The sequence below is a fragment of the Aspergillus neoniger genome (genome assembly GCF_003184625.1).
Source record: "Aspergillus neoniger CBS 115656 unplaced genomic scaffold BO87scaffold_1, whole genome shotgun sequence".
NCBI classification, from domain to species: domain Eukaryota; kingdom Fungi; phylum Ascomycota; class Eurotiomycetes; order Eurotiales; family Aspergillaceae; genus Aspergillus; species Aspergillus neoniger.
In genome coordinates this window covers 1,039,293-1,065,195 of record NW_020291129.1, presented here as the reverse complement: position 1 = coordinate 1,065,195, position 25,903 = coordinate 1,039,293, and the positions used below count along the sequence as shown (strand labels likewise).

Sequence of the window (25,903 nt, the reverse complement as noted above, 5' to 3'; positions counted from 1 at the left end):
TTTGGGGGAAAGCAGCCGATGTGATTGAGGGCGCGGGATGTTCAGGGCAGCGGTTAATATGGATAGGCAAGGTGATCAGCCCTGGATAGGGACCGCAGGGGGGGAAGGATTGTGGAGGGAGAGGGGAAGGGGGAAAAGGACATAAGTTGATCACATAACCATAATAATATCATAGTCAATTTGAAGAAGAAGAAGAAGAAGAAGAAGAAGAAGAAGCAAAGTCACTCATCACCTGATCTGATAATAATAATAATAATAATCAATATAATGCCTTGTGGCCATGTTGCATTGCATGCACCAAGTATTCTGTAGTAGTAACTAATAGCCATGCAGCAAGTGGCACATGCATCATACATACAGTACCAAGCAGGCAGCATCTCTACTACTACTACTATCTATGCATTGTCTTGTGCTATTCTTATACCTCCAACATTTATTTACATACAATTACTTATGCCACCGCAGACTGTATTGCACTGCCCTGTGCACAGCTAGTAAGTAATTGACTAAAAAGAATCCATCCGGGTGAACAACGCAAACGCGTCCCAGACTCCATCATCCAGTTCGGTTACGATGATGAGATTGATTAGTGATATACCAAGTACGTATTATTCATTCAGGGAGGATCTGACGCTGGCCGTTTTCGGATTTACGTTTTGTGGTTTGGGCCTGTCCCAGGTTTTTCCAGGGGCTCGTCCCAAGTGGTTGGAGATTTAGTTTAGCTTTAGTTTTGGTTTTAGTTTTCCCCCTCGTGAGATTTACCCATTTATTATTATTATTCCTGCCTTCCAATTTATTTTTATTTTATTATGGGGAGTGCGTCTCATCTTTGCAGGTGGAGAGAGAGTATATCGTATGTATGAGATTTTTCCCAGCCCAGGGACTTCCTCAACAATACAACCACCACATGAATAATAATTAACAATCTAATTATCATGAATTGAATAAATAATAAAATGAATTCAAAGAATGCGAAAAATAAATCTAAATGTGACAGCCTGCCCCGTTTTCTCTGCCGCCCGCCCCGCCCGTGCCAAGTGCGGCCCAAAACCCGACCGTTCAAAGGTGAAGTTGCAGTTCAGTTCTCAGTTCAGTTCAATTCCCCTGATCCTCTCTTTCTGTCTCCCTCTCTGTGGCTGTTACCTGCTCGGCGTCCCATCCTCTCCTCTCCTCCTCTCCTCCTCTCCTTCCCCCCCCCGTACTATCCTCCCTCCCTCTCTCCCTCTTACTACACTCTGACTCCTCTTCCTTTCCTCCCTCTCTCCTTTGCTTCCTATTCTCTCCCTCTTCCCTCCTCTCTCCTCTCTCTCCGCTTGTTCTGTTCTTATTCTTCTGCTTCTGCTTCTGCTTCATTTCTTTGTCATCACCTCTTCTGCTTCCACCAACATTCCTCCAGACCGCTTCAACTCAACTCTGCAACAAATTCCCCTCCTCCTCCCCCATTATCTGACGCCAATCTTCCTCCGGTCGCTGGGCGACCGCCACTTCCTACTGCCTCTCCGCTATCAACTATACTGTGCCCTCCTTCCCCCTCCGGTTCCGAGCGCGCCCTTCATGTTGTTGCGACCGTCCCAACACTCTTGTCTATACCCCGGGGTCAATTGGTCTTTCTAAGCGCTAGGATTTCCCTCTTCTTCCCGCTGGCATCGTTAGGCTAGTCCGTGGTAGCCCGACTTCCTTCCTCTCTCCCTCTCTCCCTCCCTCCCATCTCCTTCTCGATCTCTCCCTCTCCCTCCTACTCCTCCCTTACTCTCCTCCCCAACCTCCTTCGTCCGATTCTGGTGGCCAGGCCAGAATGTGGCTCTACCGTGGCGTCCAGTCCGCTGTATTCTACTACGCCACCTGCACCCCCTGTGCCAACACCCTAGACCGCCACAAGCGCAAAAAGGAAGCCGTTCGATCGCAACGCGAAAAGGATAGGATAGATGCTACCGTCACCGACCAACCGAGACCTTTAGCACAGCCCACTGCCTTTAGTACCAACCCAGGATGGGCCGAGGAAATCGCTCTCGGTCCCGGTCCTCCCGCTAGACGAGGTGGTCACCGCAACGCCCATCGCCGAACCGACTCTTGGAATACCGGCATATCGGCGGACTCCACACAGGATGTGAGCCGCGGGGGCAATTCGGCGAACAAGAAGGATAAGAGCAGTTTGAAGCATCCGTTGGGCGATCGGTGGAGCCGCATGCGAAATCAGCGCGAGGACGAGCCGTTATGGGGCCAGGATGTGGAGGTAAAGGGTTCCTCCGTCGGACTCTCAGGTCGCGGTAAAGCAGATGCTGGCTCCTCCAGCAAATACTACATTGCCCGTGTGCCCCCAGTCAACGACCTTCATCCTCCAATCGTTAGTGGACCCAAGAGCCGCGCCGAAACACGATGGATGCTACAACCCCCGCCCAGTGCTCGAGTGATGGCTGGCAAAGAGCGTTCTGGCGATACTGTCCGCAACAATGACACTAGTGGACAACGCGTAGACGGTGACCGAAATGTCAACAAGCCCGTCACTCCTGCCCAGCAGCTCCCTCCCATAGCCACCCAACCTGCCGAAAAGAAGAATACCCATAAGCCTTCCCCGCTTCGCATGGCCCCCGACGGCTGGTACGATCCAAGAGCCGTGGAGGACGATTCAGAAGGAGACGACGAATTCTCACCGCCCTCATCGCCCAGAATGATGTTCGGACGTGATCAGGCCAACTTCGTAATCTCCCCATCATTCCGCTCGCGCTCGGATTCATGTTCTACTCTGTCATCACCTGGCGATACCGAAGTGGAGTCTCCGCGGGTCTCCTTGCATCAGCCCGGGACCCCGACGTCACGGCCTGTCTCCAAAGCAACTCAAGATAGCGGTAAACATTTCCCTCCAACGATCTCACAAGCCCTATCTACCTTGCAACGTGACAACAACAAGGTTCAATTGTTGCATTTGGAAATCAATGACTCGCCTGACGATATCGGATTAGGTCATCTTGAACGTCTCCGACCCTGGCGTTGGAGTATGGATATATGACCCTAAAGATCTGTCCGCCTATCCGCATATCGCCCAGGTCACTTGCCTGAGGGCGTGTCATATTTCCTCCGTTTTCGTGCATTGTTGAATCATGGAAGCCTGCTTTGCTCTTTTCTTTTTTCTCGTGTTGCTCTTTGGGTAGCAGAAATATCCCCTCTTCTGTTGGATTCCTTTTCTGTTGGTTTGTTTTTGTGTATGTTTCGGCGTTGGCAGCAGCTAAAAAGCGTTCCGTTTTGATGCCCCTTGACCCATTCCATGGCAGATATATTTCTCATTGCATCATACTGAACAGCATGGGAGTTCCCTAACGTGTGTATGCATGGCTGGGCCAACAAACACATAATCCTTCATCCACTCCCTCCTACATCGGGCCATGAAAGACTGTTCACATCATCATCCAACTGAAACACTATCCTTTTTTGACTCGCTGCATACGCATTCTGCATCATTGCTACTCTTGCTTGGTTTTGACTATTGTGTGTGTGATGTTCCCGATTCCTCTGCGCAGAGTACTATCCCTAGTCTGTTTTCTCTTTTCCTATATCTTTGCTTGCTTTGCTTTGAGCCGAATTGTCGTGTCTGATCTGTCTGTCCTTGCTTTTGCTCTCTTCCTCACTTCGTTCGCTCTCTTGTTCTCCGAACTTTACCTTTACCCTTCATGTATACTACTTTGTTTTAATACATATACTTAGATCCTTCTGCATTTTGGTCGTCTCGATGGTTGTTACGGTGTAGTATAGCCACTCTTGCTATGCATGTGTAGTATGGAATATATACTGATGAATACTCTGTATGGTAAGTAGGGTAAGTATATCCGCGACTAAACAGAATACCCAATCAGGAAGGAAGTACGTCAATCCTGAATCAATCATAGATGTTAACCTACTGTACTTACTTACCTAAAACAGAAAGAACGTGTTCAGATCAGTGAACATACCCCACATGCATACATACATAAAGGCAATGTATACTATCTAACTTGTACAATACACTACAGGTATTAGATTACGGAACTAGAACGAGGAAAGTGACTACTACTACTACTACTACTACTACTACTACTACTACTACTACTACTACTACTAATACTAATATAACTATCATTGACACAGTTGGATTCATTCCCCTCCCTGAAGACTATACGGGTAGGGGCATTTGAAGATAGAGCAGGGCAAGCAAAGATGGCATGCTATTCCTTTACTATGTCCCGGCGGTAGTAGAAGATAGATAGTAACGTAGCTTGCTAACTAGCTACTAAGTAGTAGTTGGACGGAGAGAGAAGAGTCTTTTTTCAATAGAAAGATGGTGAAAATGATGATGCTCTGATTTCAACTCGGATATATTCGTAGTAGTGGTAGTGGTAGTGGTAGTAGTGTTGCTTTGCTTATAACATAGTGGTATGACTGGACAATAGATAGTTTTTTTCTTTGTCCCAAAAAGAGGAGAATAAAGCAAGAGAGGAAGATGAGAGGGAAAGCAAAAATAAGGGTTTCATATAGTAGGGTCCCTGTCCCATGGCCCGGGAATATCATATCACATGCCCAGCACTCAATGGTTTCGTGGATGGTGTTTGTTTTCCTTAGTAGACCTTCTTCTTCTCGTCCATACTCAATTGGCCGGGGCCCATGTTGACCAGGAGGAGAAGACCTCCGCTGTAATGAGCGCATATTAGTTAGCTGGCGTTTCTTGCGAATGCATCGGAAGGTAGTAAAGGGTAGCTTACACAATGGACAGGATCTGGAAGAAGTCGTACTTGGCGAAGTCCTTGTGAGGGTGGTGGGGGTGAAGCTAAAGTAATGTCAGTTATTGCGCATCACACAAATTTCCTGCCATAGGGCGAACATACAGTCCAGAAGTTGTTGACCAGGACGTTGAACACACTCAGCAACACAACCAGCATGATCGCACTCCACTTGGCCTTGAAGCCAACAATGACCATGACACACGCGACGAAGCCGAACAGGCTGACAATGATGCGCCAGAGACTCCACTGGCCCGAGAAGACGAATCCGATGAAGAGGAAGATCAACAGCACACGACCAGCGAACTGGACGTACATCTTGCGATCCTTCTCATCGAGCTGGGGAAGACCGGCGGGGACGAACTTCTTGCGCACCCACGAGTCGGAGAGAACCATGAGCAAGCCACCGACGACACTCAGGTTGCGGAGGAAGAAGTTGAGGTCGAAGATCAGTCCGTATCCGAGACCCTGAACAATGACGACCGCCAAGAGACCGCCAACAGCGTACTCCGTGTGTCTACGGGCAATGACCATGAACGAGCAAGCTGCCATTGCGATCATGTTGACGATAAGGAAGGTATGCGTGACTCCCCAGGGAACTGTAATGCGACAAAGCCCAAGTTAGAGTCGATCTGCGATCCGGCCCCACGGCGGGTGCGACCGGATATAGGAGGGACGGGGCCAAAAGCCATGCTTACTCTTCCGGTAATCACGAAGGTACAGGAGTTGGTCGTTCCATTGGGTAATCATGCGTAGACTGTCCTCAATGAAGGTGACGACGATGAGAAAGCGACCAATGGCTGGCAGATACCTGAACAGCAAAGAAGCCACGGTGTCAGTGACAAGTCCTTTTTCCCGCATGCGAGCGATCGAATACGCCTCTTTCAACACGGAGGCTGAACCAGAGTAAGACTCAATGATGTCGAAGGGCTCACATACGGCTTGACAGGGTCGGACATGGTGTCCAGCCAATCCTCAATTTTGCTCGTCTGTTCGCGGACAGCATCCAGAGGACTGGGATCGCTCGTTGCCTCTACCCGACCAGGACCCCCAAAGGGGTTCTGGTGGCCGAAATTGTAGCCTGCAGTGCCACGGATTTGTGCCATGGCGAGAATAGATAGAGTCGAAGGATAGGGGAGAAAAGCGACCGCGAGAGTGGAAGAGGGACGAATTGAACCCTCCGCAACTAGGCCGAATAAGGGACAACAAACAAGGGTCGAGCGGGTGCCGAGAGAGGTTAGGTGGCAAGCTTAAGGTCTCGTAGCAGGGAGGAGTGGCAGGATGGAAGGCAGAGCAACCGAATTGCCAGGAAATGAAGGGTATAATATAGAGGGAAAGAGGAGGAAGAAGAGAAAGAAGAAGAGCAAGGCTCACGGAAGAGGAGTTGAAGATGGATGATTGCAGCACCTCCGCGGTGATGGGGCCCGTGACTGCTGTTCAGGCCACGATGACCGGAACTTGACACTAAGCCGGGATAGGCATGGTGCGGTCTCCAGCCCGGGAGGTTCGACCCTGGCCCGTGACGCCATGATCTCCCTTTTAACACTAAAGTACAGTAGTTCCCTCTTCATCTGCTTCTTCACACTGCATCCAAGATCTGATCCCCGGCTCCGCGGGAGATCTCTCCTCATTCTTCACCGAAACTCCCCCCTCTCCTCACAGCTTGAAGCTTACAGCTACCTCTAGTTGGCCTCTTCCTTTCACCCTACATTGTTGAGGGCTTACACCCACCCCCGAAATGACCATAACCCATGCAGCGGAGTCTGGTCGGACATAGCCCCCCACAAGTCCCAACAGGGACCGAATTTTAAGTCGTTCGGCGGAGGATCCGGCGTCTGAAACCCGATCATCGTGAAACAGGAACCCTCCAACCTGGCACACTCAACCAGGCCAGAAAGGAGCATAAGACCTAAAAAAAGATCTTGCGAGGATCCTTGCGACTAAAAAGGATGATTGAATTGTAGTCACCTACATAATTTATGGAGTTTAAGGACAAAACCAAACCCCACAACTACAGCATCAAGAAGCAAAGAAGGTTAAAATAGAAACACATAAGATGCCAGGTGGCCCCCCATAGAAAAAGTAAAAAAAGAAACCATCCACGCTCGCACTGATATCACATCCATAGCCATCCATGCTATTCTCGCCAACACGGTCGCCATGCCGCTCGCGTACTAAAGAGGTATTTCGAAATAGTAGGTAAGACACATCAGGAAAATGTTGGCAAATGTTGCCAATTTAGAGGCGACCCAAACTTGCCATCTGTCAGTCCCATAAAAGGAGGGAACCCCAGTGTGCATGGGCCGAGTACAGTGCCGGGCTGCAAAAGGGGCAATCCTCCGAGCCAATAAGCATCGTCACAATATTTAAGAGAGAAAAAAAATCAGGGAAAAGCGAAAAAATAGGGAGAATCCAAGACTAAAATAATAATAATAATAATAAGAGCAACCGAGCATAACGATGAAATAATACATGAGATCTCTTTTTTTGTTGGAGAATTTTGGGTTTTTCTTCGGTCAAGTCGTCGCGTTTCTGCCATTGCTGGATCTCTCGGTCAGAACAGAGCAACTCGCCAGAATACATGGTACGTTTTTGGTATAATGGAGTGCCCCAAACGCCAAAGCCATGAGTAATAAATACAGTTCAGGATCTCCGGGTGTCCTGAATGAATCACAGACAAGCATGCCTCTCGGGGCAAGCTTCCATTTTTGTCTGATCTATGGAGGGTTTAAGCAGCCCAGTCGGAGTCCAGAGGGTGGCCCTTGACATTCGAGCGAAGGACATCGGGAAGGTAGGTGGGCGTCACCTTGACCTTGGGCTGCTCAACAGGGGTGGGAGCGGCAGCAACAGGAGCGGGTTGGCTTTCAGGAGCGCTAGCCTCGCTCTCGTCAGTCTTACCTCCCTTCTTCTTGGTCTTCTTGCTGGACACGGTGGTCCACTGGTCCTGGACACCAAGAATGCGCATCTGCTCCTCCTCGGAAGGAAGACCGGAGTCCCATTCCTTCTTGGGGGCAGCCTGAGCGGCGGGAGTCTCAGACTCAAAGGTATCCAACAATTCCACCTTGGGGGCCGGGGCCGCCTTGGGGGTGCCGTTGGTGACTGCGGGAGCAGCCTTGGTCTGCCAAGCGTTGGTCGGGGGAGGAGCGGGCTTGATGCCGGCCTCACGGCGTTCAGCTTCGCGAGCCATGTGGAGCTGCTTCTCGAGCAATTTACGTCTCTGCTCCTCAGCCTCCTGGACCTGCTGCTTGCGGGCCTCGTTCTTCAAACGCTGCTGACGCTGCTTCTTGGTCTCAACCTGCTTGAAGGACTGGGGCTTCTGCTTCTTGGTGGCATCCGAGGACACAGCACCGGTGACACGGAGAACCGACGCGCCCGGAGCGGGCTCTTCAAGCATATCCGAAACGTATCCAGCGGAACCAGTAGTGGCGTTCACCATGGGAGAGCCAGCGGGGGAGAGGTCATCGTCGGCGTCGGCTCCGGTAGTGGACGAGGTGCGAGTAGAGACACGAGAGGTAGAGCGCTCGCCGTTCTCAACCTGAGCGGCCTTGGTCTTCTTCTTCTTCTGGGACTTGCTACCACCAGCGCTGGCGCTGCCACTAGACTGCACGGGAGTTCCATTCTTCACGGCGGCAAAACGCTTGGCCATTTCCTTCTTGTCGATCTCCTCATCCGCCTCCTCAGACTTCGAAACAGCAGGCTGGACGGCGGGCTTCTCCTCAACGGGCTTGCTAGGAGCAGGTGTAGGTTCCGGGGACTTCTTGGTCTTGCGCTTAGGCTTCTTTGCGGCCGGCGCAGGCTCCGTCTTCTCCACGACGGGCTTTATAGGGGTCTTGTGCTTGGGGTTCGGGCCATTGTAGTACCAGCCCAGGCCACCTGCCACGACGAGCAGGAGAGCCCAACTGATGTAAGGGTTCATCATCGTTAAGAGCTATGACACGTTATAATTGTTAGTCTGCGAGATCACGAAACATTCGGGGAGGTGATGCTGGGCTCAGAACATACATTTAAAATAAAACTTGACGGACGTAGCAAATATCGTTATAATGTCTCAAATATAAAAGACGACTTCAATCACAGACGGAACGTCCTGAAGTGGTCTAATGGCCAGGCGCGTAACGACACTCGGCGAGAAAGGAGAAGAAAAAAAAAGAATAAGGAGATCCAACAAGGATGTCCAGAAACGAGGAAAAAAAGAAGATACAAGGGAAAAAGAAAAAAGAAGTATAGAGCAAGCTTCCGCAGATCCTCTTCTTAACCTCTAATCATCGAGTCGTCGAGACACAGAGGGTGGTTGGAAGACAAGGGGAAAAAGGGCAGGCCAGTCGCGCGCAGAAAGGCCAGATTGCCTCGTGGACCTTCTGGATGCTAATACCACTTGAGCTGTAAGTCTAGTCGCGATGAAGCCAGAAGATGAAAAAAGCTACCGCTCTGCAATGCAGTCGATAGCTTGCAGGCAATTGAGTGCGTAGCCTATGACCTCAGAGTCGGGAGTTGGTTCAAAGGTTCCGACTGCGCTCTGCGGCGAAGAAAGGTGGTACTGGTAGCGAGAGTCGGGATGAGGTAAGGGAATAACGGATACCTAGAATCACCGAACGGGCATCGAGGCACCCGTCAACCAAGATATCGGGGTTTGGGTGACAATAGGTGGACAAGGGCAAAGGAAGATTAGGAGGAAGGTGAGAAAGAGGGAAGGGTTGAGAGAGAGAGAAAGAGAAGAAGAAAGGAGGAGGGCGGAAGTGGAAGAGGACACGGTCTGGAGAAAGATGAAGGGGTTGTCATGAACTACCTTCTTAGTGTCCGTCCGTGAATAATAAATTACAGCGGGAAGAGGAGAGGAGACGGTTGATGGTCGTGTTGGTGGTACTGTATCTACGCAGTATTGCAGTCACTGTGAGGCAGTCAGGTCTCGTATTGGTAATACTGGCTGCCTGTTTGACTTGGAGAGTTGATCCACTGAAGATCAACATCACGATTGATAATGAATCTCTCATTCAGGATCGATGCAATTAACCAACAGGCTTTCCCCGGTAGTATCCTGTCACTGCATAGTTGTTATCCTTTGATTAGTTAAATCAAGTCAGGGGCTGACATGCTTGTGGCGCATTTCAAGATCTAACGAGGCACCATCCCCCCCTCGTATCAACCTGGCTGTAATTGGACTAAGGTGGTCTTTGTGCCTTTTGTCACTCCAAAACAAATATTACACCACAGACAGTGTGCCGTGCGTGAGGCCTCACTGACCATTCACACTAAGGAGAACAGCAAAGGCCAACCAGTTTGATATTAACGTCAATAAACTAACCGTTATTAGACTCAATGTAGGTGTGTATTCTTGAATTGAATCGGGTGGAGGACACTATCCCAGCAGGGAGATTACGCGGGGGAAGATCTTCCACAACTCTCAAAGCTGGTTCGACCATTGCCATGCTGCAATGTCATGTCTTTTCCCCTGTTCGACGGGCGTCTAGACGAGTCGACGGAAGATTCCGTCCTCGAATGAAAGATTCCATGACCCCCGGCAACTAGCTCAAGCGGTAGTTGCTGATAGGTTTGCAAATAGTCCACCAGGTGGCAGAGCAATCGAATCACCAAACAAAAGTGTTTAGACTAGCCTGCAAGAACAACCTTGATTCCGGGAGAATCGGCAGTTACCAGTTACACTATGACAGGCACAAGTAACGGGTGTGTACCTCACAGTAATGTTACGGGGGTAATACCGGCTCCCGAACAGGCCACGTCTCGGGTTTCTCGCTCAGGCCTCTCCCGGAGGTCCTTCCGTTGTGCTCAGAGCAGCTTGATTTGGAGAGAAAGAGTATCTATCATAGAGGATGGGAGATAATAATTACCTGTAGCATATTCTTGTTGTCCGCTTTATGATTTATTTCATATTATTGAATAATGCAGATTTATGGATCATATAGAACAGATCAGAAGCAGGAGCATTAAGGCATAACATACAACGCTCTAGACCCCTTGCAGAGTAACCATGAGGCCCATTGAAAATGTAACCCCAAACAAAGCCATTTGATTAAAAGACACGGAAGAGCGAATGATTGGCTGTCACAGTCTAGGATATCGATGTGCTGTGATAGTTACTTACACACGCATTGTGCCTGCTGACATCAATGCTGGGAGGGCAGATGATCCGAGCTCGCTACGAACTCCTGAATCTGTTCCAATGTCCGACCCTCTCTCGGAGAAGAGAAGCTCTAAAGAAGACTGGCTTGATGCTGCTAGCCCTGTAGGTATTCATGCAACTCCCCATGCTTCGGGGATAATAACTTCGACCGACGTGCATCCTCATGTCTATTGTGAGAACTAGTCATATACTCTTACCCCAAGTCAGCTTCACAGTATGGTAGAGCAATGCAGGAAGCGTTTAATTCTTTCGATCGCTCAGTATGTAGTTTAGATAGTCAACTATCTAGATAGCTACTAGTTAGTAGTTATCTTGGACTGTCGGCATGACTAATAGCATATTCGTCCGTGAGTCTACTTAACTAGTAGTATTCAGTTGCTGCTCGGGGACTCGGACAGATAGCTGGAAGTGGATCAACCATGATAACGCCGGCCAAGACCATCCCACTTTCCCCCCCCCATCGCCCGAAACCCGCGTCATTGCAAATTCTCCAGCAAAAACCAACTCGGTTTGTACCACAAAACCAATATACTTTGATTGGATAGTGGCAAATTCGGCACGCGAGCTGAAGCTGTAGCAATGGCACCGAAAAAGATCATCATCGATACTGATCCCGTATGTTCATCACTTCGTTCAATGATCACCATCCGAGCTCCACTTCTGCTTCAGAATGTTTGCTAGTTACAACCTGTGCTGATAGTCCAAACAGGGTATTGATGACATTCTTGCCCTTCTTTTGGCATTTTCTGCCGAGCCTGAGGATGTTGAGATTCTGCTAATATCGCTTACTTTTGGTAACATCGAGGTGAAAAGGTGAGCTTGCGCCGTCCGTCGCTCGATAGTACGGCCCTATACTCACTCAGATAGCTGCCTGCGCAATGTTGTCTCCATGTTCCACATCCTGGAGCGGGAGATGAAATGGCGTCGAGAGCAAGGTCGGCCAGAAGGTTTTGGTACTCTTCGCGCTTCTCCTCCAATCGTTGCTGTGGGTGCAGAGGATCCTTTGGAGGACCAAAAGATGCTTGCAGATTACTTCCGTGAGTTTCGCAAATGGCAAGTCTTGCTAATCAAGCCCGCCATGCTAACCCTTCTCTAGACGGTACGGACGGCTTGGGGGGTATTCATGCCAGTGTACGTGAAGCACGCAGAACTACAAACTACAAAACTTGCAAGACTGCTAACACACGAATTCTCAGCATCCCCACCTCACCCCCAAAGAAGCTTGGGAGCATCTCTTCGACCCTTCCTCTGATTCCCGCGAGATCAAACCCGTTCCGGAGGGAGATCCAGCTCATCGCTCATTCATTCCTTCCAGGCGTCCCGCACACGAGGAGATTCTCCGTGTCTTGAGGGAAAATGATCCTGACACCGTCACTCTCGTGGCAGTCGGTCCCCTTACTAATCTTGCATTGGCATCTGCTGCTGACCCGGAAACTTTCCTCCGCGTCAAAGAGGTAGTGGTGATGGGAGGAGCAATCAACAAACCTGGAAACGTGCGCGTTGGCCTGAACCCTACCCCGTTTGGGGATGAAAAGAGTCATGGGATGCTGACATCTTCTAGGTTACCCCAGCTGCAGAGTTCAACACATACGCTGACGCTGTTGCGGCAGCAAGAGTCTATGCTCTCACGTCCCCTTCTCCCAGAAGTACTCTGCCGCCCGCAACGAGTCTCCCCGAATATCCTCCGAGCCTTAGCAAACAGCTCACTCTTCGCACATTTCCCCTCGATATTACGCTGAGGCATGGTGTGACGCAAGGCCAGTTCCGGCAAATAATCACGCCGCTTCTGGAGAGTGGATCGCCTTTGGCTGAATGGGTGTCTGCCTTTATGGCTCATACCTTCCGTACACTTGAGAGACTGCATCCGGGGCACGTGGGCGATGCCGCGGACCTTAGTCTGCACGACCCCGTATGTGTCTGGTATGCTATGACCGCCGAAGATGACGGGTGGAAACCTTCAGCGACGTCACCAGAAGACATTCGCATTGAGACTACTGGTCAGTGGACGCGGGGCTTGTGCGTTGTCGACCGACGGAACCGGCACCGCATCGAGGCCGATGAGGAGAGCGCAAGTGATCACGGCCTGTGGTTAAGCCTGAGGGCTGGTAACCGCGTGTGGAGAATGGATGGCTCTCCGGTGGAAGACACCTTTGGTGAGGTGCTTCTTCAGAGACTGTTCACTTGAGGTAGTGCCGAGTAGACTAGGACTGCACCACCCAGTCACCACTGGGGTGCATTGTGAATAGGCAATCTGTCAGCTTCCGGCCCCGTCGATGTCCGATTACTATCATATCAGTCAAGCGGAAATATATCCTGTTACGAGCATTAGTCTGTTGGAATTCAGAGCTGTTGGGGTGTAAGCCAACGTGACGGACTGTCCTGTCTGGTACCAGCCAGTACGCACCAGGATATTCCAGAGTTAACTATTCACTCCACGTGTGATCAAGTATCTCCACGTATACCAGTAGCTAGCCAAGAAACAACCGCGTAGTGGGGTGTTACCTCAGCTGTTGCACCAAGCGGCCGTCTAGTTGTACCAAACCGCTTCGGATCATCCCATTTCAATTACGAAGCAGCACATAATTCGGGGGGAGAAATATGCGGCACGGAGAGCATCGCATTTTCCGATAGATACGATTGGCCATAGCCAATCGAATAGCAACAGAGAGCATTGGCTTACCGTGACAAGCGACAGTCCATGCAGAAACTACTACAGGTGCATTGCGGGGCATGTGCTTCCATGTGGTAGTTCTGCCCCGCTATTAGGATTTGAGAATTTGCAAGAGGTAATTAAAGGTATGCGAGGATGATAACGATGGTGAATGAGCTGGCACGGCGGCCAAAGGAGAAGACGGCAAGTTGGTAACGATGGAGCAACTGGGGCGTGTCTCGGGCGCTTGGCCTACCTGAGCATAACGAGTATGATGCGGAGAATTCCCGGGCAGCAGAGAGGACCTGTCTGTCCGAATACCAAAGGGGAAAGGACCAGAGAGAGGCCGACATGCACATGCGACCCCGTGTGGCAGGAGGGTCCACTGGTTGGGAGGACGGCTTGCACGTGCTCCAATGCCCCCTCTGGACGAGAACGTCGCCAGGCTTCAACCAGCGGCCGAGGTGAGATCATGACCATTTGAGTCCCGAGACGTATTCTCAGGCTTTGCGGGTCTGGGATGTTAGACAGATCCACTTTATGGACACCTTCGATTCCTGACGATAGTGAGTGAAGTCGATGAGGATTCATGGTGTGACTGGTATTTCCCTTTGCCCTCTTCCCCTCGCTTTACCTGCCTGGGTTCTGTCACATTGAGGAACCCGAGCATTGCTTGAAGATTGAGAGACATTTCGGGAAGTTATGAGACTGGTATCAATCGAAAAGGATCCGGGGTCAGCTCGGTGGCGACGCAAGCCCTCTGCGCTCTTTAACGGCACCAATTAGGGTGTCGTGTACGTGAGCGTGGTCCATTCCGCAATTTTATCTAGATTGTAGTCAGGCTTAAAGGAGTAGGGGATCTGAACCCCATCTTTAGTAAATCGGCAAGTGCAGGTCAGAATTGGGAGCAGCTTGGTATCTAGTAGTACCTAGGAGGTATCACTCCGGCACCCGTGGCTTGTGGGGATTTCCGAATCCATGAAGGGGGGCATAGTAGTAGTATGCATTTAGACTAGATAGACCACAAAGTGAGTAGTCCACAGTAGACTTGTTAGGAGGAGTACCTTGAGTTAGGTACCTGGTAGTATGGGAAGAGAGGACTCGAAAAGTAAGGGACATGAGCCGGCAGCTTCGTACAACCCATAAGAACTCTGGACCGAAGCACGAGCCCCAAAAGCGTCGGCGGTTTGGCCCCAGGCAACCGGTCTCGTGTCCCCCATCCGGCGGTGCTGTTGGGCCAATGACGGGCCAGCAATCTACCGCGTGGGCTTCTTTAAGCACGCGACACTTGGAATGGTCCTCCGCTTCGGGATGGCCAGTCCCACCATCCACGGTTATACTACTAGTATTCCTAGTACTCGGGTCTCAACTCTACTAAGGTGGTAGTGAAAGAGGTGTATGCGCATGCTGGCTGCAGCAAGCAGCAAACTACTAGATAGGTAATGAGCAAGCTTCCCGAAAATCCAGAATTCAACGCCAATCCCCCCCCCCCTCTCCCTCGTCGATCATCCCGATTAGAATTTGGGAAAAAAGTAACCACTACTTTTAGTCACTACACCGTAGAAGTACCTGTTTCTTATCGCAATCCCACTTTCCTCCGACCTATTACCTCCGGTCTACTATTGCCTCGTTGTGTCGCCTCTCCCCTCCCTATCCATTCATATAAACTTAACCCAGGTACCAACACTTTGGCAGGGCGTTTATCCGTGCGTCTTCCTTTGTGCAGGAGCCCCAACTCTCCAGCACCAGCTGTTCACTTCCGGTCATATTGCTTTTTCCTAGATTCAATAACCATTTCTGCTTCTTGCCCGTCCAACTGCCTCTTCCCTTTGCCTCTCCTCTCTTCCTCTCTTGTCCTATCCTATCCCACTTCCCCTATCTTCTTCATCTTTGACGGCTTACGATTGTACGACACTCAACGGGTTGTTATCCAACTTTGCTCTACCATTGGTCCAATCTTACTTTTTTTGACTTGACCATCCACCCTATTAGCCCGTCTAATGGAAGAGTAATCATCGGGTTGACTTTGAGCGTTTCACTTCCACAAAGGCCATGTCACGCTCTCGTCTACCACCAACCCCTGCCATGTCGGGGGAGTTCATAGTCAAGGACAATGCATCGGTGGACGCTTCAGATCCATTCGCATTGCCTCCAGCTGCCATTAGTCCATCCAAGATGCAAGCTGCTAGCAGAAGGCCATCCAAGTCGGATCCATCCGCTTCCTTTCCAGCGTCTCCAGCATCGCCGAATCCTGCACTGGGTCTCATGGCAAATTCCCCGCGTCAGACTGGTGTCAAGAGACCTCTCGAAGACTTTAACCTTCCACCACCCCCCACACGCACTCGCAAAATCATTCAGATGAAGCCCAAGACGCAAAGTCCGCCAAAGCCGACCGCAGCAGCCAACAAAGCATCCACAAAAGAGAATGGCAAAACGCCAGCAAACAATGGTGCCTCGACCAATTCCAAGAAGAAACAACCCAGCGCAACTAGTGCAGCGGGCCGAAAGATTGCTAGGAAGACAGCTCACAGTTTGATCGAACGGAGGCGGAGGTCCAAAATGAATGAAGAATTTGGAACCCTGAAAGACATGATCCCGGCGTGCAAAGGACAGGACATGCACAAACTCGCCATTTTACAGGTTTGTCTCAACCTCAGTCTTCGACGACCCCTGTCCTTAAGCCGGTCGCTAACCGTACCCGATGACCTAGGCAAGTATTGATTACGTCAATTACCTGGAACAATGTATACTCGATCTGAAAACTGCCGGTAATCGACACACAATTACCTCGCCGCGAATGCCTCCTGCCCCTCCTTCACCAACGTCTCCGGAAGCTCTGGCAGAAGAGTCGGGCCTTTCATCGGCTTCCGTGTCTCCGGAATTACCTCCCACCGATGCTGCCACGGATGCAATCTCCCCGGCGTTTTCTCCCCGAAGCGGTGGTCCTACCGGGAATGCACCCAATTTTTCGTCCATCACACCAAGCCCGGCACTGGGCCCAACCCACCCATCCGACAATCCGTCGCGTTCTGAGCGTGGCTCCTGGGCTATGTCTTCTTCCAGCACCTCCCCAGTGATCCAGCCTAGGTATTCCATAGCGTCTTCCGCCGATGTGGACCACGAAGCCTCCGCTGCCCTACTAATGCTGAACCGGGACTGCCGGGGATCTGTCGGCTCGGTCCACGACGTGTCCACCAATTCCACTACCCGGCATGAGGATCCCCACACCCAGGACCCACAAAGGAAGATCGGGATGAGCGTTAAAGACTTGCTTATCTCCTAGGGGTCATGGTGGCCGGCTCCCTCTTTCCACCTTTTTCACAGTCACTCATGATGTCTCCTTTGTAAGGTACGGGGATCAATTGGCGTGCGGAATTTTGATATCATGAACTGGTAATGAACGGTTTGGCCCGGTGCTGTTGGTTTTTGCGTTTCGTTCTTATTCTGGGCACTTCAGGTCATCGTTTCAGGTAGGCAGGCTGGTCCAATGTGAGTTAACGGTTAGGGTTATGCTTTGAGCGTAAAATAAGCCCATTTAGATTTGTCTGGCAATGTATTATGGGAGGATTGTCTGCAAGTCTGCCATGTCAGATAGAATCTAGAAGAGTCTATTATTGTTCACAGAACTTATCAATAATCTTACTAGAAGATCACGCGCTGAGGTTATCAACTGAGCCCACGATAGCATTCCAACCCACATTCCTCTCTAATAACATGAGAAACTCCTGACCAAAGCCATGAAAGACAACAATGCGACGCCAAACGCTGTCTCCTCCCCGCCTATACGGTCGTCCTAATAAAGTTTAACCTACTTCCCCAAGACAGTCCATCTGCTTACTACACCCACAGCTCCTATTTACGATGACACTTGAAGCCCAGACCAGCCAAGCACGAGCCAAGCAACACTGTCGTACTTTTTGTTTCTTTCCTCCCCTCTCTCGCGGCCGACTCTCATGATGGAAAGCCAATCAGCGCGACGATCCCAAGTCTCGACTTTGTATCTAGCGCACCATCTAGAATCCTAATCCTTCACAATCACTTAACCAACATTATTTAACAGCATTTGCTATAGAAAAGAGAATGCGGTAGTGGCAATGGCAATTCCGACGATTTAGTCCAAAATGTGCCGCATATCCGACATCTCCACCAAAGACCGATGGGATGTGTACTTTACGTACGGCCATTTCTCGGCTTTTTCCTAAACTGGGTGGATGCGTGTAATAGTTTCGTGTCTAGATGCGGCTACCGATGTTAGGTTCTTACCCCGCACGCAACTGGAATTTCGGCTTCTTTGGTGCTTCTAGGCGCATTCCATTTCCCACCTTGATCAATGCTCTTCTGGGTGTCGGGGGTTATTGGAATGTGGTGGCGGTGGTGCAGAGAGCAGTTTGGCAGGACGAGGCGATTGGTGTGATGATGAAGATGATTACAGTTGAAGAACGCTTGTATTTGCTTTTTAAGTGTCATCCACACCATAGCAACTAAGTACCAACTTTCTACTGAACAGAGAAGGGGAATAGATACTCCGCGGAATCACATCGAAGCTTTCGCTTCGCTTCTGCTCACTAGTGGACGCGAGCCTCTTCCCATCCCCCCGCTTCTTGGAGGAGGGCGCGCCCGTTCCACTACACAAGCATTTGGAGGCGAATGTAGTTCAAGCAGACTCGCTTTTTGCCAAGCCCCAAGACATGCATGAATCCTGAAGGATTTTCTGGTGCGGAGTAGTAGATAGTATCTAGGGGTAAAAGGGAGGGGAGAGAGGGTAGGAGTAATATTCATCAACAGCAATCTGTGAGGCAGTCAATGACAGCGGAATATTATGTGCATGGCATGGTACATGCAAACATAAAAGTGAAGCAGCTAGTGTAGGTACGGCACATTTTCACAGATAGGCACTACTTTTTTTTTTTGGAGGGGAGGGCTCATACACGTAGTAAAGGATGTTCGCACTGCCTCTATGGCCAAGATGAAAGGCAATGCAGACTAACCCTTGGCTCTGTGGATGTGCTTGGGTTTAGGGCGCGATGTGGGAGAAGATCTACAAGTGGCAGATCCACCCTCCACTTTGGGTGGGATAACACTTGGTCGGGTGAAAACTAGCCAAGTTTTCTTATGACGTTGCTCGGACTAACTTTTTGGCTTTCTCTTTCTTTTGGCGGTGTCTCTGCAAAGGAACTGGGTGGAGTATAACAATAGTGTGAGATTTCATTTGGGCTGATTTTCAATCTGCCTGAGGAGTTGTAGATCATTGCAGTGGCGCTCTCCCGGAGTCTCTGGTAAATCCCGTGGAGGACTATTGTCGAGGCAAGGCAAAAAGAAAAGCGCAAAAAAGGCAGCCCTCATTCACGTTCAGACAGGCTCAGACTAGTGCAAGTTAGTGCACTCCACGGGTGCCCCCGCACTGCGGTGCCGCGCTATCCACGTCTGCCCCGCCCGGTGACCCTTTCCCGTGGGCCTTCATAGTCCTAAGTCGGGCTGCAAACTATATATTCCCTCTTTACGCCACAGCCTCTCTCCCCTACCCCATTCCTGCCCCTCCTCGCACACTCACGCACCACCCGTCATTTGATGGCACCAACAATACTATCACCCTTTGGCGGCTTTGAAATATTACCATGTCCAACAAGTTTCGGTCCTTGCAGCGAAAGAAAAACGCCCGTTCCATCGTTTCTGAGGATCCGTGGAAAGTCGATACGCCTTTCGGACCGCCCCGAATCCCACATTTTCCAGGTCGAGGCATGCGACGTCTTCGCAGTACCCTCCAGAAACTGTCGCCGTCTGCACGTGCTGAGCGAGAACTCCTCAGGCAAAAGAACCGGTACAAGATCCCCTTGACTGAGAGGAATGTCGATGCTCTGGTCACAGAGCAGCTGTTCACCGATGCTTGTTTTCCCGACAAACATAGCAGAGAGTTGCAGATCTCTGCATGGCTTGAGCGACTGTCCTACTGAGACGCGCCATCCTTACGTACCTCCTCCTCTTCCTGCGCCTCCTTCTGCGGGGAATACATCGAACACCGATGCTTCCTTGCGCACTTACCCTCCCGCATCTTCTCACATCATTGAATGAATACTCTGAGACTCAGCGTCAAGGGATCTAGTTTGTGAAGACTTGTTCAGTCGACTGTCTCAGCACTCTGTCCGACCGGTACATATGGAAATAGTTGTTCACTCGGCTTGAGGGTTTGTGCTTGGCATAACGGTTGATCCACTCGACGACGCAGCCATGCATGCAGGTGTCGGCGCTAGAGGCGAGACACTTGGACATAGTAAGCGTGCGCTTTGCTTCCTCTCGTAAAGCAAAATAAGAAACCATGTTTCAACAAGCAACGCCCGGGTGGTCTAGTGGTATGATTCTCGCTTAGGGATACAAACCCAAGCATATCTGCGAGAGGTCCCGCGTTCGATCCGCGGCTCGGGCCGTTTCACTTTTTGTTTTTCTCCAGTTTGACTCCTTTGCTATGATGATGATGAGGATGGTTGAATTCTTCTTTTACTTGAGCAGTTCTGTTCAGAGGCGCCCTTTTTTTTTTTTTTTTTTTTTTTTTTTTGCGGATTTACGGTTTAATGGGCGGTTGGTTCATCGGTTGCTTCCACCCGATTGTTGCTCGGGTTTGTCTGTATAGCATGGTGCTTGGGGTGATGGAGTGCTTATCTTAGAGGTATACTTTCGTTTGTTGCTAGAATGTTATAATATTTTTGGTTGGTTTCCTTGACAGGGGGTGATAATCACATACGAGGCTTGTGGCACTGAAATTGCCACTAATCTAATAATGCGTCCACTACTGCACGAGCATACATTAAGGTCCCATACTAGTATGCACATCTATAAGCATCACAATGTTACAAGAACATATAGTATATCACCGACAAACCAACCCACAACCTGATCACTGCCACACGATAAAATATACTAATAAACAGTACCAATAACTACAGCTGCCCCTCCATGCCCCTGCATATTCTAACGCTAATAGTAGCGAGCAGGGGTTCATTCCCCAGCCGCGCGGTGATAAGATGAGGGGTAAACTAGTAGCTAAGAAGCCGAGGGGAAAGAAAGAAAGGGAACATCTAACCGCCCAGCTCAACTGAACAACTCCACACCATCATTCTTCCTACATTGCACCACCAAGTCTGGGACCAAGACAACAATCTGTACATATAATGGTCCAACCCAAGAAAGTCGCCATCATCGGCAAGTTGTACACCCCGCCACCAAACTAAAGCCATCTATTAACACCCCACTACAGGCGCCGGCCCCTCGGGACTAGTAACAGCCAAAACCCTCCTACACAGCTTCCCCGAGGGCACCTTCATTCCCAGCGTCTTCGAGAAAAACAGCCGAATTGGTGGTCTCTGGCCCACGGCGATTGACCATGGCGCTGAGCGACGGCTCAACCCGTGGATACGGACGAATCTGAGTCGGTTCACGGTGGCTTTCTCGGATCTGGCGTGGGAGTCTGTCATTGGGGAGGGGGAGCTGTCGATGTTCCCGCAGGCAAGACAGGTAGGGCAGTATCTGGAGAAATATGCGAATTTGTATATTCCCAAGGGGGTTTTGAGGCTGGGGAAGGAGGTTGTGAGGACGGTTCGAGAGACCGATGGGTTGAGGGCGAGGTGGACGGTGCAGTGGACTTCGAGAAGGTGTGTCTTTTACTCATCGCTCATACGATGCTAGTGGCTAATGGCTTACAGCATAGATGCAAATGGCATTGAATGCGACGGACCTGAGGTGGAATCGGAAGAGTTCGACTATCTGGTCGTCACGTCTGGATACTTTGCCAAAGCTCACTTCCCGGATATACCTGGTCTAGCTGGGGTTGCTGATAGGGTTGTTCACAGCTCTGAAGTGCAGACTATAGACGAAGTGCAGCGGCTGCTGGAGAGGACTGGGTCCTCGGGTGGGAAGCTGGTCGTTATTGGAGGCAGTATGTCGGGAGTAGAAGCTGCTTCGACAGTGGCGCTTCATCTATCTACGATGGACTACAAACCCCCAGTGATCCAATCCGGACGAGACTACGAAGTCCATCATATCTCCTCGAGACCCTTCTGGACGATACCCACTCACCTACCCCATGATGGCTTTCAGGATAATACCAAGACGCAAAACATGCAATTCCTCCCCCTTGACCTCGTTTTCTACGATCTTGCCCGACGCCCTCCCGGCGAAGTCGAGTACGGACTCGGACCGCTTTCGACAGACCGTATACACAAGACAAACGCATACTTCCGCTCCCTCCTCGGCGGCGAGTACGCAAAAATCGGCAGCTTCGGAATCCCCAGCAACGAGAGCGAAGATCCGCACCCATCATGGATCGGCATAGGGGACGACTACGCCGAATACGTGCGCTCCGGCTTCATCAAGCCCACCATCGGCCGAGTATCCAACATCAACAGCCCATCAACCCTCACCATCACACTACCCAACGGCACCCAAGAAACCATATCCGACATCACCGCCATAATAACAGCCACCGGCTACACCCCCTTCTCATCCCTCAGCTTCCTCCCCTCGCCCGTCCTCTCCACGCTCGAATACTCCACCACGGACCCCTTCATCCCACTCATCCTGGACGGCAAAGGCACCTCGCACGCCGAGATCCCCGACCTCGGCTTCGTCGGCTTCTACCGCGGCCCCTACTGGGGCGCAATGGAAATGCAAGCCCGCAGTCTCGCAAACACATGGGCCAAAGACCTCTCCTTCACAGGGCCCTACTTCACCAACGAAGAACTCACCCAAAAGACCCACGAACGCGACCTCCTCCGCACCCTCCGCACTACAACCCTCCCCCGCAGCCAATTCCCAATGGGCGACTACGTAGGCCTAATGGAAACCCTAGCCCGCGAGCTCAACATCCCTCGAGCTCCTATCCCATCCTCCACCACCAATCATCAAACCAATCCCTACAACCACAACGATACAATAAACCACGGCCCCGTCCTCCCCTCCCGCTACATCCCCACCCCCTACCTAACCCCCACCCCACCAACAGACCGCCTCTCCACCCTCATCGCGCGCGAAAGCACCAACACCCTCAAATCCCTCCACCAAACCATCACCCCCAGCCCAACAAACTACAACCTCGGCATGGGAATGGCCATATTCCGCGCCCTCCACGGAAGATGGACCTACACGCGCACCGTCACTCACATCCTACCTTCACCGTCATCGCTCCCCACACCAACACGCTCATCCCAGATCTCGCATGTCACAGGAACAGCTACCTTCCATCCTCGTCGTACATCCAGCATCTGGTACGAGAAGGAATATGTATATGAGGAGGTACATCACACCAATACCAATGATAATGACAGCAATATCGAGGTGATGAAGAAACGCTACATCTACCGCCTCACAGAAGGAACCTGGAGCAAGAAGAACGGTCAAATCCTCATTTGGAATGTGGATGTTGATCTGTTTCACGCGGGGAAGTTCTCGCATGGGGTGTTTGTGGGGTTGGCGGAGCGGATAGTGGGCTCTGTTGATGATGATGATGATGATGATGATGATGATGATGGTAAAGGGGTGGAGGGGTCAAGGTATGTGGTTCGGGCTGCGGCGGGGGCGAGACCCATGGATCGGGAGAAGGAGAGGGATCCGAAGTATGAGTATGTGTTTAGGATGGAGGGGGTATCTGTTGTGGAGTGGGAGTGTGTGGTGAGGGAGAATGTGGTTGGGGAAGGTGGTGGTGGTGGTGTTGAGGGTGGGGGGTTGATTACGAGGACGGTTTATAGGAGGTGAGCTGTTTGGTTATTTCCTTACGCTTATATACTACTATCTAGTAGAGGCGTTTGGTGTGTACGGTATAGGTGAAGAAGAGTAAGGGTATATAGGATTGACCCTAAGTTGAATTGCTCACATAGTCCGCCAATGCCACATGGCTTACATCATTATCGTAAATCACACAATACTTCGATCAATTAACGTCGTGCATCCTCGACCGTAACAGCACTGGGCTTCTCCATCCCCGTATCCTGGTGCGTCACGCGCATTTGCTTCTCGTTAGAGAAGAGGTCTTCACCCTGTGTGACGTGGTTGGCTCCGCCGAAGAGGGCATCAATCTCCTCCAGCGGCACCTGCTTGGTCTCGGGGACGAAGAAGAACACAAATAGAGCGAGGAGGAAGCAGATGCCCGCGAACATGTAGAAGGCGTAGAAGCCGCAGTTGTTAAGGAAGGTTGGGAAGAACTGCTGCACGATGGCGTTGGCCACGTTTTGAGTCTGAGTTGCCATACCCACGGCTTGGGCGCGGACGTTCATGGAGAAGACCTCGGATGTCCAAATCCAGATGGTAGCGCCCCAGGAGGGTTTGTCTTAAGATAATTAGTAGGGGGTCCTATGGATGGAGTTATCAGTGGGACTCACAGAAGAAGATGAATAAGAATAGTAAGAACACGATCGATATGCCGACTGATTCTGTCTTTGCCCCACCCGGTGATGGTGTTTCTGTTTCAACGGCTGCGACAATGATCATGCAAATGCCCATACCAATGCCACCAACGATCAGGAGGAACTTGCGTCCGAATCGATCGATGATCCAGATGGCGTTCAGAGTGAAGATGATTCCAAAGGTGGCATTGAGTGCGTTGATAAGCGCGATTTGGTTAGCGCTCTTGAAAACCTTCTCGTAAATTTTCGTGGAGTACGTGTTCAAGGTACCCTGTCCACTGACTTGCTGTCCGGCGTTGATGACAAGAGCCAAGTACATGCGCTTGCGGAGGGACTTGTCCTTCCACAGCGCGGCGTAAGTGCCAGAGATAGCTTCCTTTTCGTACTCGATGGCCTCACGGATTCTGAGCAACTCGTCTTCAACCTCGTCCTCGGTTGCTCGAACTCTGCGCAGCGCTCTGCGGGCCTTTTCGACGTTGTTACCGCGTTGGATGTACCTGTGCGGATGTAAATAAGGGTACTTCAAGTGGGTCCACAATAGCGCTTACCATCGTGGCGAACCGGGAATGGTAGGCAAGATGAAGAGAATGATCACAGGAACCAAGAGTTGGAAGATGACAACCATTCTCCAATCCCACTCGCCCAAGTGTGTGGAGTGCTTGGTGCACGCGTAGTTCACCCAGAAGCAGATGAAGGAGCCAACCGAGTAAAACATTTGCCAGAAGGTCATGATCTTTCCACGAATCTCCGGGGGTGCTAATTCACCGATATAGATGGGACCCGCAGCTGAACAAGACAGCGTCAGTAAGAACTCTGTCATCTCTGCTAAGAACACCGATGGCAAACTTACTCAGTGCGATACCCTGGCCAATACCGATGATGCATCGCCCGGCAAGGAAGCATGCAATGTTGCCACGAGGCGCAAAGCACTGCATGAATGTAGCAGCGATGACCAATATGCATCCAGTGGCCATTCCGATCTTGCGACCCAGAAAGTCGGCAATGGGACCGCCCATGAAGAAGCCGCCAACAATTGCACCCACGGTGTAGGCCGTGTTGACACCTCCAATCATGTTCTCGTCAGGGTCATTGAAGTAGGCCACCCAATTGTCCGAGCCTTGTACGGAATTATAAACGGATGCATCGTAACCGTATAAGACCATGCATGCTGCTGCGACGAGGGAGATGAACCTAACGGATGTTAGTATAGTGACTCTTTCCACACACACCAGCGAAGCATGTGTACCAGTTATAGGCTCGTTTCGATTGGAAAGGATTGACTTCAAAATCGTAATCAAACATCGTGGCAGTGAAGGCCGTAAGCGACCTGAATACGCCTTGATAGCAAACAGAAGTTATTCCCAGGTGGGTGGTCAGCAGTCCATACAGCTGCCCCAGCTAGTCGAGACTGCCCAAGAAGAATAAGGGGCTGCAGTGGTTTGTGTACAGAAAAAGAAGGTGAGAAAGGACTGCGTCCTGCGGCACTAGGTATATATATCCGACCTGGTAGAGGCGCGCCGGTCATGCCGCTAGATAAGCTACCATGCCGCGTGCCAGCAGCCAGGTGGCAAGCGCTATATTAAGCCATAGGGCGCTATAACACCAGTTCCAGGACTCGTGTGGACGCTAACGCGGAGGCATTCTTGGGGAGCTGGGCTATCAGAGGTCCTAGCATCCAGGATCAGACGGTGTGTAGGGCACGGCATTCGACCATTCGTCTCCAGGATTTTGTCGGTGGTGGGGTATCCGGGGTGGGCCTCACGGGGAAAGCTCAAAGTGCCATCCCCAGACTCCCCCAGAACAGGCCATTGTTGGGGTAGTCGTAATGTGGAGAAATCCGGGGTCGAGATTCGAGGAAATTCTGAGCCAGACGCGGTAGATATCCACAGGTGTTTCCACGAATCAGCAACGCGAAGGTTGGTAGGAGGGCTAAAGAGGGTCCACCAATGGAATGAAACAGGGGTTATGATAGGACCAG

General features: G+C 50.9%; 9 protein-coding genes and 1 non-coding gene across 10 annotated transcripts; 7 read left to right on the top strand and 3 right to left on the bottom strand.

The window, feature by feature from the left end:
- Nucleotides 1-1,623: 1,623 nt before the first annotated feature.
- On the top strand, nucleotides 1,624-3,194 carry BO87DRAFT_7408 (uncharacterized protein). Its single transcript, XM_025629520.1, has one exon. It carries the CDS (start codon nucleotides 1,796-1,798, stop codon nucleotides 3,005-3,007), a length of 1,212 nt encoding a protein of 403 aa, XP_025485309.1. The 5' UTR covers nucleotides 1,624-1,795; the 3' UTR covers nucleotides 3,008-3,194.
- A 1,090-nt stretch (nucleotides 3,195-4,284) lies between these two features.
- On the bottom strand, nucleotides 4,285-6,149 carry BO87DRAFT_371973 (protein ERV29). Its single transcript, XM_025622173.1, has 5 exons — nucleotides 5,688-6,149; nucleotides 5,447-5,559; nucleotides 4,854-5,347; nucleotides 4,731-4,795; nucleotides 4,285-4,659 (listed from the first exon to the last, which is right to left on the bottom strand). The coding sequence occupies exons 1-5, from the start codon at nucleotides 5,852-5,854 to the stop codon at nucleotides 4,587-4,589; spliced, it is 912 nt and encodes a 303-aa protein (XP_025485308.1). The 5' UTR covers nucleotides 5,855-6,149; the 3' UTR covers nucleotides 4,285-4,586.
- Nucleotides 6,150-7,377: 1,228 nt separating this feature from the next.
- Nucleotides 7,378-9,040, bottom strand: BO87DRAFT_7351 (uncharacterized protein). The gene is made up of 2 exons (XM_025629514.1): nucleotides 8,751-9,040; nucleotides 7,378-8,676 (listed from the first exon to the last, which is right to left on the bottom strand). Exon 2 carries the CDS (start codon nucleotides 8,665-8,667, stop codon nucleotides 7,477-7,479), a length of 1,191 nt encoding a protein of 396 aa, XP_025485307.1. The 5' UTR covers nucleotides 8,668-8,676; nucleotides 8,751-9,040; the 3' UTR covers nucleotides 7,378-7,476.
- A 2,274-nt stretch (nucleotides 9,041-11,314) lies between these two features.
- BO87DRAFT_371971 (putative nucleoside hydrolase) lies at nucleotides 11,315-13,318 on the top strand. Its single transcript, XM_025622172.1, has 6 exons — nucleotides 11,315-11,502; nucleotides 11,597-11,700; nucleotides 11,755-11,924; nucleotides 11,984-12,018; nucleotides 12,084-12,380; nucleotides 12,449-13,318. The coding sequence occupies exons 1-6, from the start codon at nucleotides 11,467-11,469 to the stop codon at nucleotides 13,070-13,072; spliced, it is 1,266 nt and encodes a 421-aa protein (XP_025485306.1). The 5' UTR covers nucleotides 11,315-11,466; the 3' UTR covers nucleotides 13,073-13,318.
- A 1,585-nt stretch (nucleotides 13,319-14,903) lies between these two features.
- Nucleotides 14,904-15,510, top strand: BO87DRAFT_7285 (uncharacterized protein). Its single transcript, XM_025629510.1, has 2 exons — nucleotides 14,904-14,976; nucleotides 15,233-15,510. Exons 1-2 carry the CDS (start codon nucleotides 14,936-14,938, stop codon nucleotides 15,429-15,431), a joined length of 240 nt encoding a protein of 79 aa, XP_025485305.1. The 5' UTR covers nucleotides 14,904-14,935; the 3' UTR covers nucleotides 15,432-15,510.
- BO87DRAFT_371968 (uncharacterized protein) lies at nucleotides 15,143-17,163 on the top strand. Its single transcript, XM_025622171.1, has 2 exons — nucleotides 15,143-16,177; nucleotides 16,248-17,163. The coding sequence occupies exons 1-2, from the start codon at nucleotides 15,590-15,592 to the stop codon at nucleotides 16,818-16,820; spliced, it is 1,161 nt and encodes a 386-aa protein (XP_025485304.1). The 5' UTR covers nucleotides 15,143-15,589; the 3' UTR covers nucleotides 16,821-17,163.
- Nucleotides 17,164-19,152: 1,989 nt separating this feature from the next.
- Nucleotides 19,153-19,488, top strand: BO87DRAFT_420928 (uncharacterized protein; the record flags this gene model as incomplete). Its single annotated transcript, XM_025627031.1, has 1 exon — nucleotides 19,153-19,488. One exon carries the CDS (start codon nucleotides 19,153-19,155, stop codon nucleotides 19,486-19,488), a length of 336 nt encoding a protein of 111 aa, XP_025485303.1.
- Nucleotides 19,489-19,762: 274 nt separating this feature from the next.
- Nucleotides 19,763-23,278, top strand: BO87DRAFT_420927 (uncharacterized protein; the record flags this gene model as incomplete). Its single annotated transcript, XM_025627030.1, has 3 exons — nucleotides 19,763-19,805; nucleotides 20,787-21,180; nucleotides 21,232-23,278. The coding sequence occupies 3 exons, from the start codon at nucleotides 19,763-19,765 to the stop codon at nucleotides 23,276-23,278; spliced, it is 2,484 nt and encodes an 827-aa protein (XP_025485302.1).
- Nucleotides 19,868-19,958, top strand: BO87DRAFT_t7. Its single transcript has one exon. It is a non-coding gene; the product is annotated as a tRNA-Pro (tRNA).
- A 179-nt stretch (nucleotides 23,279-23,457) lies between the features above and the next one.
- Nucleotides 23,458-25,227, bottom strand: BO87DRAFT_296788 (putative MFS sugar transporter; the record flags this gene model as incomplete). The annotated part of the gene is made up of 5 exons (XM_025619000.1): nucleotides 23,458-23,849; nucleotides 23,902-24,422; nucleotides 24,474-24,711; nucleotides 24,776-25,116; nucleotides 25,172-25,227. 5 exons carry the CDS (start codon nucleotides 25,225-25,227, stop codon nucleotides 23,458-23,460), a joined length of 1,548 nt encoding a protein of 515 aa, XP_025485301.1.
- Nucleotides 25,228-25,903: the final 676 nt, after the last annotated feature.